At 46.8% G+C, this 16,391-nt stretch overlaps 1 protein-coding gene across 1 annotated transcript in view; it reads left to right on the top strand.

The window, feature by feature from the left end:
• The window catches only part of VSTM2L (V-set and transmembrane domain containing 2 like), a 34,216-nt gene extending 32,291 nt beyond the window's left edge, over window positions 1-1,925 (top strand). Inside the window, exon 4 of the mRNA XM_059407976.1 lies at window positions 490-1,925. Within this exon, the coding sequence (XP_059263959.1) occupies window positions 490-762 (273 nt within the window). The 3' untranslated portion in view covers window positions 763-1,925. The remainder of the gene's footprint in view (window positions 1-489) is intronic.
• Window positions 1,926-16,391: the final 14,466 nt, after the last annotated feature.

A 16,391-nucleotide genomic window follows, 5' to 3' on the forward strand; every position in this document is an offset into this window, starting at 1 on the left:
ACTTGACCCTGCTATGTCCCGCGGCTCCCCGGCCCTCCCCCAGGCTCCAGCCCAGACTCAGCTCCTGTTCTGGGACTCCCGCATTCCCTCCAGTCTGTTTCCACACTTGCACACACATGTCTCCAAAGCCAGGACCGAGTGTTTTTATGCGTTTGTTTACAGAAACGGCCTGGCCCCGCAGGGGCTGTGCCGTGAGATCTTCCTCCCCGCGTCCGCGTGTCTGGGAGCCCAGCTCTAGCTGAGGCTTTTTAACTGTTGGGCAGTAGTTCATGCAATCAACCACCGCCTACTTATTCGTGCTGTTGATGGACACTGAAGTGGTTTCTGCTTTTTTTGCTATTTGACTCACTTTCCCGCAAGCCTCTCAGTGCCGTTGTGGGAGTGTCTCTGGGGCCCCTGAGCTACAAGTGGGCTCCCAGAACCAATGCTCTCCATCTTCCCAGCTGCTGCCTGATGGCCAGGTCATGGTCTCTCTCTCCCCCTCCCCAGGTGGTCAAGGTGGTGGGCAGCAACATCTCCCACAAATTGCGTCTGTCAAGGGTGAAGCCCACAGACGAAGGCACCTACGAGTGCCGTGTCATCGACTTCAGTGACGGCAAGGCCCGGCACCACAAGGTCAAGGCCTACCTTCGGGTGCAGCCCGGAGAGAACTCGGTTCTGCACCTGCCGGAAGCCCCACCTGCCGCGCCCGCCCCGCCCCCGCCGAAGCCAGGCAAGGAGCTGCGGAAGCGTTCTGTGGAGGAGGAGGCCTGCAGCCTCTAGACTGATGCCTACCCGGCCACCCACCTGCCCCACGCCCCTACCTACAGCTGTACAGAGTGCATGAGGAGCCGCTGGACCGCTGGGGACGGGACTGCCTGGGTCCAGCTGCCTCCCCATCCCCAAGACTGCCTGTGGCCACCACGTCGGCCCTCTGCCCACCACTCCCTCGCTCAGCATGTAAACCCTGCCCAACCCTTCCTTTTCAGACCCCTGCGGTGACCTGGCTCGGAGAAGGTGGCTCTGTGCGCCAAGGGGACGACCACCCCAAATGCTGGGGCGGGCACCATGCCGGGGCCAGGCTGCCTCTCTGTCACCAGCTTCCGTGGAGTCCAGTGTTTTGCTTTGCTTGCTTGTCCCCCGTCCTGTCCCGAGCCGGGGCCTCCCAGCTTTCCTCTCCCTCCTTCCCCATCATCCTCCGCTTGAACCTGGGGGTGTGGACTACGGCCCCTCCCCGAATTTGGACTGGAATCTTCTGAGCAGAACTAGGGCCTCTACCCTGGCGAAGAACAGAGGCACAGAGCCCCCAGGAGAGCCTGGATCTCCTTGCCCATGGCCTGTGAACAGGGTCACTCACAGGCATCCTGGGAGGAGAGGGAGATACCCCACGGCCTCCTGGGTCGGGGGGTTCTTCACATTCAACTTCCTTATACCTAAGAAACAGCTCACTGTCCCACTGTCCACAGAGGTGGGGGAACCAGGAATCTGCCCCTTCACATGGCAAGTCCGAAGGAGGGCCTTTCCCCTCTGACCCAGTGGCCCTATGCAGAGATTTGCACCAGCAGGACCCCTTCAAGGGTCTTCGAGGCTCTCCCAGGAGCCCCCCTCTGCCAGCCCCCTATATCCCAGCCCCCTCCTGGGGCCCATGCCACACCCACCCAAGGGCCTGGGGCTGCTGGGAGCCAAAGGACCCCCAATACCAATCCCCTCACAATTCTGATTAGGGGGACACCCACCCCCTGGTAATTTGTAAATATTTCTCTTGGGCCCACCACCCCCTGGGAACTGGCTCAAACCTCTGGCCGCCCCTCAGTGATGGAGTTGGGATGTGGGAGAGGCCGAGGGCTCTGCCCAGGGGTGTGTGGGTAACCTGTACACATGATCCAATCCATGACTACCAGCCAACCTGAATAAAGCGGTTTCAAGAAACCTCTGGGCCGTGTCTTTCTGGGACATTTGTGTCTGGAGCAGTGTGGCGGGGGAGGGGCCGGCCTCACTCAGCAGCTTCTCACTCCTGCTCTGGGCGCCCCACCCCACCCCAGCACAGAACAAGAAGTTGGCTGGGCACAGATAGAGAGCGAAGGGAAACCGGTCTTTGTCCAGCTACCGGGTGCTTGATTTATTCTTAGATTTTGAGATACACACACAGAGGAGTGCATAAGACATGTTTACACTGTTTGCTCAATAAATACCTTAGAAAGCAGATCAAGGTGAGCCTGTCACCTATGCAGCTCAGCACTCCAGAACAGAAGCCCCCAGCCCAGCCCGTGTGTCTCCCTGCTCACACCCTCTCCTGCCTCTCAGAGAGGAATCACCACCCTGACTTCCTTGGGAGGCACATTTTTCATGTGCTTTTTACAGCTTTACTACCTAAATATACATCATCTTTAGCAATGGAGTTGAGTTTTGTCTATCATTTAGACCTTTCTATGCATGGACTCAGCCCATCCATCCCTGCACTCACCCCTCTGCTGGGGACATCCATCCATGTTGTTGCGTGTCTGTAATTTGTCCATTTTTATGAGTGCATGTATATCCCACAACTTAACTTACTGATTCTTCCTACTGTTGACAAGAAGGTGTGTTCCCATCTGCTCAGCAACACTGCTGAGGGCATTCTCACCCATGTCTCCCAGCGCGTGCGACCCTGAGATTCCGGGGTGTGTTTCTGGGGCGGGAGGGTGAGTTAAGACCCATTAGGGATCCCATTTGCCCTCAACAGGGATTGCCAGCACCTTCTTATATTCGAGGAAACAGCATCAGAGAGCTTAAGTAGCTTGCTCAAGGTCACCCAGTTGTTGAACTCTGCTCTGCCACAACTGGACCGCCCCCCCATCGCTCCCCTACCCACTGAACCTCACTGCCTCTCCCATCATGCCCTGGGTTCGGATCCCCCTTGGCTCATCCCTGGCAAGAGTCCCACCCACCATGGTCCTGCTGAGGATCTGCCTGAGGGTGTGTACTTCTGGGGCTCTCAGGTGAGCCCCTCACACCCAGCTGATCCCTCCTTGGCACCTACAGGAACCACGAACACCACCTACACTGTCCCTACACGCAGAGGGACATCCTCAGGACCTCCAGCAAGGCTCTTCATATCTCTGAGCCTCAGTTTCCTCTTCTGTAAAATGGGGAGGCTCCCAGGGAGATAGAAATCAAAATCCTGAGTTACCTCTTGGCACACACTAGGATGGCGAGAATCAAAGAGACAGATAATAACAAGCATTGGCAAAGATGGAGCCAAACTGGGACCCTCATGCTCTCCTGGTGGGATTATAACGTGATGCAGCCACTTAGGAAAATAGTCTGGGTTTCTCAGAATGGTAAACAGAGAGTTACTGCATGACCCAGCAATTCCGCTCCTGTGTATATACTCAAGACATCTGAAAATCTTTGTCCACACAAAAGCATGTGCATGCATGCTCACAGCAACCTTTTGCATAATAGCCAAAAAGTGGAAACAACCCAGGTACCCATCAACTGAAGAACAGGTGGATAGAATGTGATGTCTCCAGACGCTGGAATATTACTCAGCCATAAAGAGGATCGCAGTCCTGACACACGCTACTCCATAGACGAACCGTGGAAACATTATTCTAAGAGCAAGCAGCTAGACACAAAAGGTCCCGCAGTGTATGATGCCATTTATATGAACTGTCCAGAATAGGAATAGGCAGACTGCTGGTTGCCAGGGCCAGGGGAGAAGAGAGTGGACAGTGACGGCTAATGGGTAGGTATGGGGTTCTTTTTGGGGTGACTGAAATACTCTAAAATTGATTGTGGTGATGGACGCACCACTCCGTGGAAATCCTAAAAACCACTGACTTGTACACTTTCCCTGGGTGAACTGGATAGGTGAATGAATTATATCTCAGTAAATCTGTTGAGGGAAAGGAGGGTACTCCTAACTATAGCTCCGTGCCTGAGGGCCCCAACCAGGTACATGGGAGGCCCCCAGGGGATTCTGGCTCCCATTAATATTGCTGTGACTTTTATATGGAAGCCAGAGCCAAGTTGTACCCTCCCCCTCAAGGACAGGAGAGAAACATGAGTCCTGGGGCAGGGAAGTTCATATAAATTATAGCTCATCCTGTTCTAGAATCCCAGGTAAACCTCTGCACACCCCCAGGTTAGTTGTGGGCCATGGTCCCCTTTGTGCTGCGTTGTAAGAATGGAGAGGTGGTATGCTTGTTATAAATTCGGATGTCCCCAGCCCCCTCTTGGCCTTTAGATCTCTGTCCATGTCGGTAGCTAGTAACCCCAGGTGGTTCTCATGATCCTGAGAGGCACCAGACCCCTGACCAGGGACATCCTCCCCTACACTCGCTCTGCTCCCAAACTCTTGCATCTCTAGCCCCCAGCTCCCTTGGTCTCCAAGGCCCTGAATTCTGGCCCCAACCCCTTCCACACCCTGGATGCCTGCCCCGCCCCCCAGTGTGTGCCCCTATCAGGGCTCCCCTGCTGACCCTGTCCCAGAGCTTCTCTTTCTGCCCTGTGCAGGGTGGGGATGGCTAACTGACAGTAAGGACAGACTTCTGTTTCCCCTTCTTGGTCCTTTACCCCAGGATTCAGAGTATGAGGCAGGAATGCCCCAACTTAGGAGGTAAGAGTGTAGCCACTAGGTTTCAACCCAGGGGTTGGCCCTCCTGGTTCAGGGCAGGACTGACTATGCTCCTAGTCCTGACAAGGGCTGGCTATGTGATTAGCTAACTAAGAGGGCCGGGGTCAGTTCTGAAATCATCCCGGCACCTGAATAAGGAATGAGGTCAGGGGCAGGGGATGATGGGGGCCTGGTCCAAGGGAAGGGGGAGGGACTCAAGAGCCCCACCAGGGACCCTGGAAGTGAGTGGGGTCTCCTACCCGCCCAGGCCCATACTTTGCCCAAACCCGGGCTTCTGAGTCTGGGGAGCTTGTGAGCAACCCAGGTTTGGGGGCTCCGTCCCTGGAGATTCTGACCCAGGAGTTCCAGAGTGGAGCCCAAGAATCTGTATGCCCCATAGGATTCCAAGGGAGGTGGCCAATGGATGGTAGTTTGAGAAAAATTTTACCATATGATCCCTTAAAGAGATAGACACACGTAACTTAAAAAAAAAAAAAAAACCAAAAACTTTTCATATAAGAGTGGGTGTTTGTTTCACTCACCCACATGCAACAGGCCTTGCTTCTCATCAGCGCGGTCTGGGGCTGCTAACCAAAGAGCCTTCCAGCACATGGATGCATACTCTAGCACAGTTAGCCTAAGGGCTCCCCTATGGATGGACAGCTAAGTTATTTCTAGTGATTTGCCGTTACAGGTGATGAGTCTCTAGCTATGGTTCTAGGACCTGCTTGGCACACCTGAGGTTTTTCAGGTGTGTGGGAGATCACCGGCACCAGGTAGAGAAATCTACACTTTCAGTCTGAGGCAGTTTAACAAACTGTTCTCCCCAAACAACACTGACAAACTTAAAAAACGGAGAGGGGTGGGGAATTTAAGGGAACACCGTGAAATCAGCATTTGGCACACTGAAGCTGCTTTCATTCCCAAGAATCTGCATTGCTCACAAGCTTCCCCACAGGCTCCCTTGTGAGCTGTTGGGATGCCCTGCGTGGCTAGCAAGTTGTCTGAAAAGACACCCGCCACGCTGAGACCTGCGGTCACTTCTAAGGAGTGGAATGAAAGGGACACACCCCAGTAGGCTGAATATTTGCAAAGGGCAAGTGTTCCACCTATAACTTGATATGCATAGAGATATTTTTCAAAAACCAGTGAGGAAACAAAGGTAAATAAAAAGCGGGGGGCACTTGGGTGGCTCAGTGGGTTGGACCTCTGACTTCGGCTCAGGTCATGATCCCAGGGTCCTGGGATGGAGTTCCACATCGGGCTTTCTGCTCAACAGGGAGTCTGCTTCCCCCTCTCTCTCTGCCCGATGCTCTGCCTACTTGTGATCTCTCTCTCTGTCAAATAAACAAATAAAATCTTTTAAAAAAAATTTTTTTTAAGTAAATAAAATGAAGGGAATCCTGGTATGTGCCACGTGTGGGGTCCGAGTGGTCTTGCCAGGTCTCTCGCTGCGGTGGTGAGGAGGTTCTCCTTCTGAAGGAGTCCCCGGTGCTACGTGGAGGGAACACTGGAGCCATAGCCATCTCACTCTTCTGCCACGATGCTCCGCCATCCCCTCCCCAGTCCCACTTCCTGTTTTGCTTGACTTGGCCGTGATTTAGCTTAGGAATCCACACTTGTCTGAGGCCACTTGTCTCGGTGAAGACTTGCCCACTCCCAGCCCTACCGTGTGAATCTTGATTAATCTAAGCGAGGGGCACTTCACGGGGAGTCCACAGCTCACCCCAGTGAGGGGTCTGTGGACAGTGTGCATGGGATTCACAGACTTGCATGGGGGGAAAGTAATAATCGATCTCATCTTCACTACCCTCCAACGGAAATTTAGCATTTCCTCCTGCTATGAACATAAGCAACAAACCACAGTTAGCCGTAACTTTGTGACTTTGTCCCCAGTAGGAATCACAAATGTTTTCATATCACAGAAGTTATTACAGTATCTCGGAACATTGTTCACACTCATCACTACTTTGAAATTATGGTTGTTATTAGATCGGCTGCTAGAATTTGTTATTTAATGCACTAATAAAGAAGCGAGTTTATTCCTCTACCACACGTTTTCAAAAATATATTTCAGAAACTGTATTTCAATATCATTGGTTTCCTTTGTAATCCCATCATTTTATTTTATGCAGTCAAAAACAGTCTTCTGAGAAAGGGTCCATAGGTTTCTCCAGACTGCCCAAGGGGTCCACGGCACAGAAGAGGTGGATGAACCCTGGTCTAAGCCAACGCTGGCAATTCTGTTATCTAAGCTAGCTGGGGATTAGCTTAGGAAGTGTCATGTGACCTGGTGTGTTACCTTCACAATGAAATTTGAGGGACATCTGCTGAAGGGACAGTGGAGCCCCTGTTGGGAAAGGTTTCTTCAAAGGAGGTACAAGGAAGTCATACTTGCTTCCTCTGCTTCTTAGTGTCTAAACGTGTGTGCTTGGGAATTTCTTCCTCCGTGGGGCAACCATGTGGAGAGTGGCTGATCCACTTGAGATGTAGAAGAAACTGTCGGGAAAAGCCTGGGTCTTTGAGAATGTGGTTGATCTGGTCTATTAGTTAGATAAGAACTTCCCTATCCCTGGATTCCTGTCATAGGTGAATAAGTCTCTTATGATTTAGGCCAGTTGTGTCACTTGTCAATGACTTGCAGACAAAAACACTTTCTTTAACCTACCATTATTTGTGTTCCCTCATATTTTCCATGCTTGATGAGGACCATCATTGGAGAGACAGGGAGAAACAAGTCAGCTCCTTCGTTCTTTCTGACCTTTATTTAGATTGGCCCCAATCTAAATAAAGGCTGAACATCTTCAGGTCCTTCAACTGTTCTCAGGAGACATGGTTTTGAGATCTGTATCTACCCCTAAAATGTATGTCGATCTAGGTCAGTGGTTCTCAAACTTCAGCATGCATCGGAATCATGCTGTTTGTTAAGATTAGCTTGTTAAAACACACCTTTCAGGGGCGCCTGGGTGGCTCAGTGGGTTAGGCCGCTGCCTTCGGCTCAGGTCTTGATCTCAGGGTCCTGGGATCGAGTCCCGCATTGGGCTCTCTGCTCAGCAGGGAGCCTGCTTCCCTCTCTCTCTCTCTCTGCCTGCCTCTCCGACTACTTGTGATTTCTCTCTGTCAAATAAATAAATAAAATCTTTAAAAAAAAAAAAACACACCTTTCAAAGTCCCACTCTGAGAGTTTCAGATTCAGGAAGGCTGGAGAGTGTCCCCATAATTTGCTTTTCTAACAAATTCCCTTATCCCGCTGATGCTGCTTGTCTTGGGGACCACAGTTTGAGAACCACTGTTCTAGGTCCCTATAAAAGCATGGCTTCCCCAGAAGAAACCACTACTCAAGCTGGGGTCTGACTAGTTTGAGGTTTTTTTTTTGTTTTGTTTTGTTTTTTAAAGATTTCATTTATTTATTTGACAGACAGAGATCACAAGTAGGCAGAGAGGCAAGCAGAGAGAGAGGAGGAAGCAGGCTCCGTGACAAGCAGAGAGCCCAACTCGGGGCTCAATTCCAGGACTCTGGGATCATGACCTAAGCTGAAGGCAGAGGCTTTAACCCACTGAGCCACCCAGGTGCCACGGGTCTGACTAGTATTACGCAGAACTATCACCTCTCTCAATATCGACAGTATGCTCCTGCTACTGTAGCCCAATATATAAACTGCTGTTTTATACCGTTGAACTCCAAGCCACCAGAAATCTGAAATTTTTATCATACAGAGGGCTCCTAAACTGTCTCCATATTCTAGAGAATGGGAAGCATCACTTGAGTGCTTATTATGTGTCGAGTGCGTTAATGAGTTATCCCATTTCATTCTTTTTTTATTTTTAAAGATTCTATTGATGTGACAGAGAGAGAGAGAGAGATCACAAGTAGGCAGGATGGGGGGGGGGAGCAGGCTCCCTTCTGAGCAGAGAGCCCAATATGGGGCTCAAGCCCAGGACCCTGAGATCATAACCTGAGCCGAAGGTAGAGGCTCAACCCACTGAGCCACCCAGGCACCCCATTCCCTTTCATTTTTACAATAATCCTTGAAAACAAAACAACAATAATCCTTGAAATGGGCAGTATCTCTCTCTACGGAGATTAATATTCAGAGAAATAAAAAAATTCCCAAGGTCACCTAGCTGGTCAATAAATGAGGGAACCAGGATTTGAGCCTGGCTTACAGAACTCTACAATGAAGAACTCTCCTCCTGTTTTATAGCATCCATTAATCAGCTGTCCTTTGGGGCCCAAGATAAATTTACCTAATTGTGCCTCGTCCAGCTCATTCATCTTTCTTGTCTACAAGGTTGTCAAATGTGATTTTTGTCAAATGCCCCAGCTTTCTTGAGCCTGCAATATCTCCTTCACCCACAACTCAGCCCTTTCACTGTGTCCACTCCTGCCCGCAAAGAGTGACTTAGGCTTGCTGGGTTGCATTTGGAGCCACATGAGTTTCGTTTCTGAAAGTGTTAACTGTGGGCACATTTTAATAAAGACCATTTTCTAGGCTACAGTTACTTAAACGTTCTCATATAATATGCAAATGCACCACAAGTGATTGAGGGTGTGCGAGGCCTTTATTGTTCTAGTTGCAGTTATGTTGATTTAGCCCATAGCTTTATGGTTAATAATTTAGTAAGCAACCTCATTTTTTAATCTCCCATTGTCCTCATGCCTCATCTCTTTCCACATTAAGGGACCTAAGCCTGCTCAAAGATTGCATTTAATGAACCATCAATCTTTGAATAAGTGTAGCTGAAAAAGGATTCCATTCAAATTCTAGGGAAGGTGTTATGTTCACGAGTTTTCACCTTCTTGATGGGATTCTTGGTTTCATCATGGATATAATGACTCACTTTATCCTTAGCAGTGCTTTTGGCATTATATTCTATTTGGCTTGATATTAACCATTGTTAGACCAGTTTTCATTGGTTAGTATTTGCCTGGGAGATCTTTTTCTGTCTGCTTGGAACATTTGTGTGTCCTTGTCTTAGGTATAGTATCTCTTATACAGAGCTTACTTATAGCCGGATTTTGATTAAAAAAAAAAAAATTCATCTGGTAGTCTCTGTCTTTAATAGCTAAGTTTAGTCCACTTACATTTATTGTGATTACTGATTTATTTGGATTTCTTTTCTGCCATCTTATTTTGTGTGTGTGTTATTTGTGTTTTTCCTATTACCATGAGATTTGGTGGGGGGAGGCAGGGTGAAGAGCATATGTGGTTAGTTTAATTTTTTTTCTTCTTTCTTGACTTTTGATGACTTTAGAACTCCATCCCTTTTCCTCCCCACTTATTTGAAGGCTATAAGTCATTTTTCTTTTAGTGATTTTATTTTCGTTTTAACATACTTATTTAACTATGTGTTTTGTTTTGTTTTAAGATTTTATTTATTTATTTGACAGATAGAGATCACAAGTAGAGAGGCAGGCAGGGGGGCAGGGGAAGCAGACTCCCTGCTGAGAAGAAAGCCAGATGTGGGGCTTGATCCCAGGACCCTTGAATCATGACCTGAGCCGAAGGCAGAGGCTTAACCCACTGAGCCATGGGGCACCCAGGCGCCCCATTAACTATGTGTTTTCTTAACAGTCTAAAGTTATTCAGTATCTCTATTTTCCTGTCAAGACAACCCCTTTAGGGGCACCTGGGTGGCTCAGCGGGTTGAGCTTCTGCCTTCCTCTCAGGTCATGGTCTCAGGGTCCTGGGATCGAGCCCCACATTGGGCTCTCTGCTCAGTGGGGAACATGCTTCCCCATTCCTCTCTGCCTACTTGTGATGTCTCTCTCTCTGTGTCAAATAAATAAAATCTTAAAAAAATAAAAAGGACAACCCCTTTAACACAATGTAACTACCAGTTGAACTGCCCTGCACCCCCATCTTCCTTGTTATTGTCTAGAATTTTAATTATACTGTTTTTCACAAAAATTAATATTATATGATCAGAAATTAATATTTACCAATATAGTTGTCCAATTTCTGACTCCGTGATTTTCTTCTTTCACTTTCTGTTTTGCTGAAGTACAGGCTCTATTAATCCTTTCAATGAGGGTATGGGTGGTAAACTCTATTAATCTATGAAAGTCTGAACAAGTTGTAATTTGCTCTTCTTTTTCAATGTTCCTCTAGCTGTGTATTGAGAGAGGTTGATTATGCTTTTCTTTTTCTTTTTTTTTTTTAAATGTTTTTCTTTTTTAAAAAAAATATTTTATTTATTTATTTGAGGGAGAGAGAGAGTGCAAGAGCATGAGCAGGGGGAGAGGGAAAAGCCAGCTTCCTGCTGAGCTGGGAGCCTGACTTGGGTTTTGATCCCAGGACCCTGGGATCATGACCTGAGCCAACGGCAGACACTTAACCTTCTGAGTCATGCAGGCACCCTGGATTGTTTTCCCTCTGCATGTTTACGATATTACTCTCTCACCTCTGTCATCCATTGCTGTTGATGAGAAATCTGCTGTCAGTTCAATTGGCATTCTTTCATAAGTAATTTGTCTTTATTCTTTTGTAACTCTTAAGATTTTTCTTTTTATCTTTGACACTTTGCTCTATCATTGTAATTTTTCTGGTTGAGATTTTTTTTTTTTTTGAGATTTATTTTTTACTATCCTATTTTAACCATTAGTGTGTATTTTTCATCTGAGGACATTCTTTTCGGTTCTGAGATACTCTCAGTCACCATATCTTAAATATTGTAACTCCATTACATCCTTTATTCTGTCCTTTTAGAATTTCTATTACACATACATTGGAATCTTTCAATCTATTTACTATGTCTTAACTGATCTTTCATATTTTCCATTTCTTTCTCTCTCTCTTTGAGTGAATTACTCAGGAATATTTATCAATTCACTAATTGTCTCTTCAAATGTGTCTGATTAGAGTTTATTCCATTTGAATTCATTTCAATAATGATACTTTTCATTTTTAATATTTCTCATTGTTTCTTTTTCACATCAATAGTTAATTCTGGGGGTGCCTGGGTGGCTCAGTGGGTTAAAGCCTCCGCCTTCGGCTTAGGTCATGATCCCAGCGTCCTGGGTTCGAGCCCCGCATTGGGCTCTCTGCTCAGCAGGGAGCCTGCTTCCTCCTCTCTGTGCCTACCTCTCTGCCTACTTGTGATCTCTGTCAAATAAATAAATTTTAAAAAATAGTTAATTCTGTTTTGGGGCACCTGGGTCGCTCAGTTGGTTAAGCATCTGACTGCTGGTTTTGGCTCAGGTCATGATCTCAGGGGCATAGGATTGAGCCCTCTGTGGGCTCCATGCTCAGTGTGGAGTCTGCTGGAGATTCTCTCCCTCTCCCTCTCTATCTCCCTCTGCTCTCCCCAACCCCCTCACAATAGAGGCATGCCTTCTCTCTCTGAAATAAATTTTAAAAATCTTAAAAAAATAGTTAATTCTGTTTTACTTCACAACTTTTTCCTTTCTATAGGAAAGGAAGTCATTCCTTCTTTTACCTTTATTAAAGTCTTAAACTTATTTTAGAGTCATTGCCAGATTGCTCTAACATTTGCACATATCACAAATGAATCCATTCGTTAAGAGTTGAGTTTACTGCTGGTCTCATTGTCAGTTTTCTTCACAGGCTTATATTTAAGAGGAATATTTCTGTCCATTCTCTTTCTTTGTCCTTGTCTAAACCCAGACCCTTGGGACCCTACCCAAACCAAGCTTCCTAAAGGTAGCTCAAGATTCCTAGTTTTGGGTCATATCAGAGATGTCACAGAAAAGATTACTGAGTCAGGGTGATTTAGCTCAGGTCCCACTTTCCAGATCTGCATCTGTGCCCTCATTACCCAAGATATAGTTTTAAGCAGTGAGTCTGATGCTAGGCCTCCAGGTCTCAAAGAATCTATGTGGTCCCATTTACTCTTCAGGACTTGAATTCCTAGTCACTTCTGGAACCTGAGTCTGGAGGATCTGAGGTTTCAGCCTCCATTTACTTTGTATTTCTCATCTCTTTCCACCCCAAAGAGAAGCTTAGCATATTTGTGAATGTGTCTATGTGATTTTATTTTTAAAACATTATTTATATATTATTGTAGTGTACAAACAGAGGTTATGTTTTCCCCACTAATTCATGGACAATGTGGTTAATCTTTCCTACATCAGTTTTATTGAAGTATGATTTATACCCAATAATAGCACCAATGTGAAGTGTAAAAGTCAATGAGTTTTGATAAATCCATAATCATGTAATCACCATTATAATCAAGAAAAGAATACTTCCATCACCCCCAGCCAAACTTCCCTTGTGCCCCTTGACTATCAATCCTCTTCCCCAAATCCCAGCCCAGGTCATCACTGATCTGCTTTCTATCTGTAGATTAGTTTCACCTTTTCTACAATTTCAAATAAATTGAATCAGACAGTAGATACTCTTCTGTGTTTGGCTTCTCTCACTAAGCAAAACGATTCTGAGATTTACTCATATTATATACACCGATACTTCATTCCTTCGTACCGTTGAGTAGTATTTTGTTTGTGGGTTTATCACAATCGGTTTACCCATCCTTCTACTGATGAACATTTGCACTGTTTCTAGTTTGAGGTTATTATATAAAAATTGTCCACATACATTCATATCCAAATCTTTGTGTACACGTGTTTTCATTTCTCTCAGGTAAATATGTAAGACTGGGATTACTGGGCGGTAAGCTAAGCATATGTTGGGCTTTACAAGAAACTTCCAAACTGGTTTTCAAGGTGGTCGCACCATTTTGCATTTCCATCTGCAATGTCTGAGGGTTCTGGTTGAGCAGCAGGTTATTTTTAAAGCATGAATTCAATGCCATCTTGACTGGAGGTGACCGTAAAAACACTTTAGAATGTATCCTGAGTTATAAAATGCCAGGAATGGTAATGAAGGCTCTGTGAGGGTACAGACTCTTAAGTGTCCTGTCTACTGCTGCATCCCCAGCGCCTAGCACCAGTCTGGGTTGACGGCACACACTCTGTAAATGAATCAACAGATAAAGATTTGTCTCTGACAAACACTAGCAGCGCATAAGAGTTGGGCCAAAGTTTGGACCTACTGCCTCTTATCTAATCAAAGGAGGTTTGGGGGAGCCCTGTTTCTCCTTCCTTAAATGTCACAAAAACCCTTGTTTTGAGCTAGTCGGCATTTCTACCCTGAGCTCTACCATCCCTTCAGTCAGGCTTCTCTTCACAGCTCAAGAAGGCCACCCCACCTCCCTGCATGGGGCATGCATTTCAGTCAGCAGGTAGGAGAAAGGGTGAGAAGGGCACATCTCTCTTTAAAGACCCTTGCTTGACAATGGAGATCATTTCTGCTTATCCGTCATGGGACAGAACTTAGTCACATGGCCACATCTTGCTGCAAGGGAGATGGGGAAATGTGGTCCTTATTCTGACAGTTGTGTGCCTAGATAAATAGCAGGGCTCTTTTACTCAGAGGAGAGGGAAGATAGACACTGGATCACTTTCTGGAGGCCACACTGCGAGCCCGATTTTGTCCTGAACTCCAGGCACTTTAGGCTCAACACACCATATTATTTAAAAAACATGTTTATTCCTCAACTCCAGGGAGAAACTTCCAATTCACTATGCAAAAGAACAGACTGGTGGATATAGGAGGTGTCTCACTCAGCACTTCTAGGCCCAAGCCCCTGGCTCCATCCATATTAGCTACCCTGGATCCTCCCTCAAGGTTGTCTGCTCTAGCTACAGGCGGGAGCAGTTGGAGGATGGTGCATTTATAGATGGGGGACATTAATGATGGGCTCTGTAGGGGAGCCTACGCTGCTGAGCTCCCTGGCACCCTGGGTGGCCTTCCTGAGAAAGCTCTGGTGGATCCTATCACTGAACTGGGTGCAGACAGCTGGGCCCACGTGGTCGCCCTTCTCACAGTTCATCAGGCTTGGGCTCTGGGAAACTTAGAAGTCTACAGAGGGTAAGGCATGTCCCAGAACTGAGTATCTAATACAGTAGCCACCAGTTGCATAGATCTATTGAAAATAAAATAAAATATTCAGTTCCTCAGATATGCCAGACACATTTCAAATGTTCAGTAGACACATGTGACCAGTAGATACTATATTGGATAGCACAGATATAGAATATTTCCATCACTGAAGAAGGTTCTATTGGCTAGCACTGTTGCAGAGGATGACATCTCAGGTCATATTAACAGAGGCAGAGTGCCAAGAAGGAGAGCAGCTGATGGGGCTGGTCTACACTATGCCAGGCAGACCCCAGCTGGGCCACTATGGTCTTTGGGCTCCAGAGTCTGTCCGGGGAACAAATGAGAGAGGGGAAGGCTTCCAGGAAAGGATGACTAGAGTATAGAGCTGTAGGAAGTATCTATGTCTTGTTTAAAGTCGTTTTAGCCTGGGTTCCTCCAGAGCAGATACTGGGCCAAAAATTCAGGGCAAGGAGTTTACTTGGGAGGTGATCCCAGGAAGTACCAGTAAAGGGATGGGGAAATGAGATGGGGAAAGTGTGCATAGTCATGCAAGTGATCATTATGAGCAAGTGGGGCCTCATCCTACCTGGGAACTTTGAGAGCCAGGGCAGAGCACACACCTCAAAGTCATCCTGCCAAGGCCTGGGGACCTGTGGTTTTTCTACCTCAACTTCCTCAGTCATTGACTGAGAGTTGCTTCTGGGTGTTAATTCACCAGCACTTCTGGCCTACAAAGTATAAAGACAGAAGGCCTTCCTTACCTGTAGGAAGTCCTCAGGCAAAGAGATGCAAACAAGGGGCAGCTGGAAGTTGGCTGGAGCCTACTAGAGTAGTGAGTTGAGTAGGATATGGGCTGCGAACTCAGCACTGTCTGCTACAAAGGAGGAAGATTGACTTTTTTTTTTTTAAGGTTTTATTTATTTGACACAGAGAGAGAGAGAGAGAGAGACACTGAGAGAGGGAATACAAGCAGGGGAAGTGGGAGAGGGAGAAGCAGGCTTCCCACTGAGTGGGGAGCCCAATGTGGGGCTTGATCCCAGAATGCTGGGATCAAGACCCGAGCCAAAGGCAGAAGCTTAACGACTGAGACACCCAGACACCCCACAAGACCAACATTCTTAGCCCCAGCCTCATCTCATACATGCATATACATACACACCCCCACATACACCCCACATACGCCCTTGTACATTTCTCGCACTGGCTTCTTCCTTTTCCTCAGACTTACCCTGTTTCCTTCCCACCATAGGACGTTTGCATATAGTGTTCTAGCTGTCTGAGACACTCTTCTAACTCTTTCGCATTCCCTTTCATCTAGTTAAGTCTACTTATTATTCAGATCTTGGCTCAGATGACCTTTCCTCTAAGGAACCTTCCTTGAGGGACACCCCATCACTACCCCAAAGTAAGAATAAGTCCTCCAAGGGGTGCCTGGGTGGCTCAGTTGGCTAAGTGTCTGCCTTCAGCTCAGGTCATGATCAAGGGCTCCCTCCTTCTCCCTTTCCCTCTGTCTGCTGCTCCCACTGCTTGTTCTCTCTCTCTCTCTCTCTGTCAAATTAAAATGAATAAAATCTTAAAAAAGAAAAAAAAAAAAGAATCAGTCCTCCTGTTGCACTTTGTCCCAGCTCCCTGTCCTATAAGTGTGCCATTATATGTGAAGTTAGTTAATCCTGTCTTCCCTGTTGTATGACTGTAAAGAAGGGATCCTGCTTGTCTTGTCAACACACAGTAGGTCTTCAAGAAATGTATGGTGAGTGAAAAAAATGAATGAATAAAAAAAATGAAAAAGTGAATGAACGAATTCCAGTCAGATTGACTATGACTCCCAGTAGCCAGAGAGGGAATTTACAAGCTAAAGACCCCAGGAAGAGGAGGAGGCTAATTAGCAATTCATTAGGATCCATTTT

This window comes from Mustela nigripes, chromosome 7, assembly GCF_022355385.1.
Source record: "Mustela nigripes isolate SB6536 chromosome 7, MUSNIG.SB6536, whole genome shotgun sequence".
NCBI classification, from domain to species: domain Eukaryota; kingdom Metazoa; phylum Chordata; class Mammalia; order Carnivora; family Mustelidae; genus Mustela; species Mustela nigripes.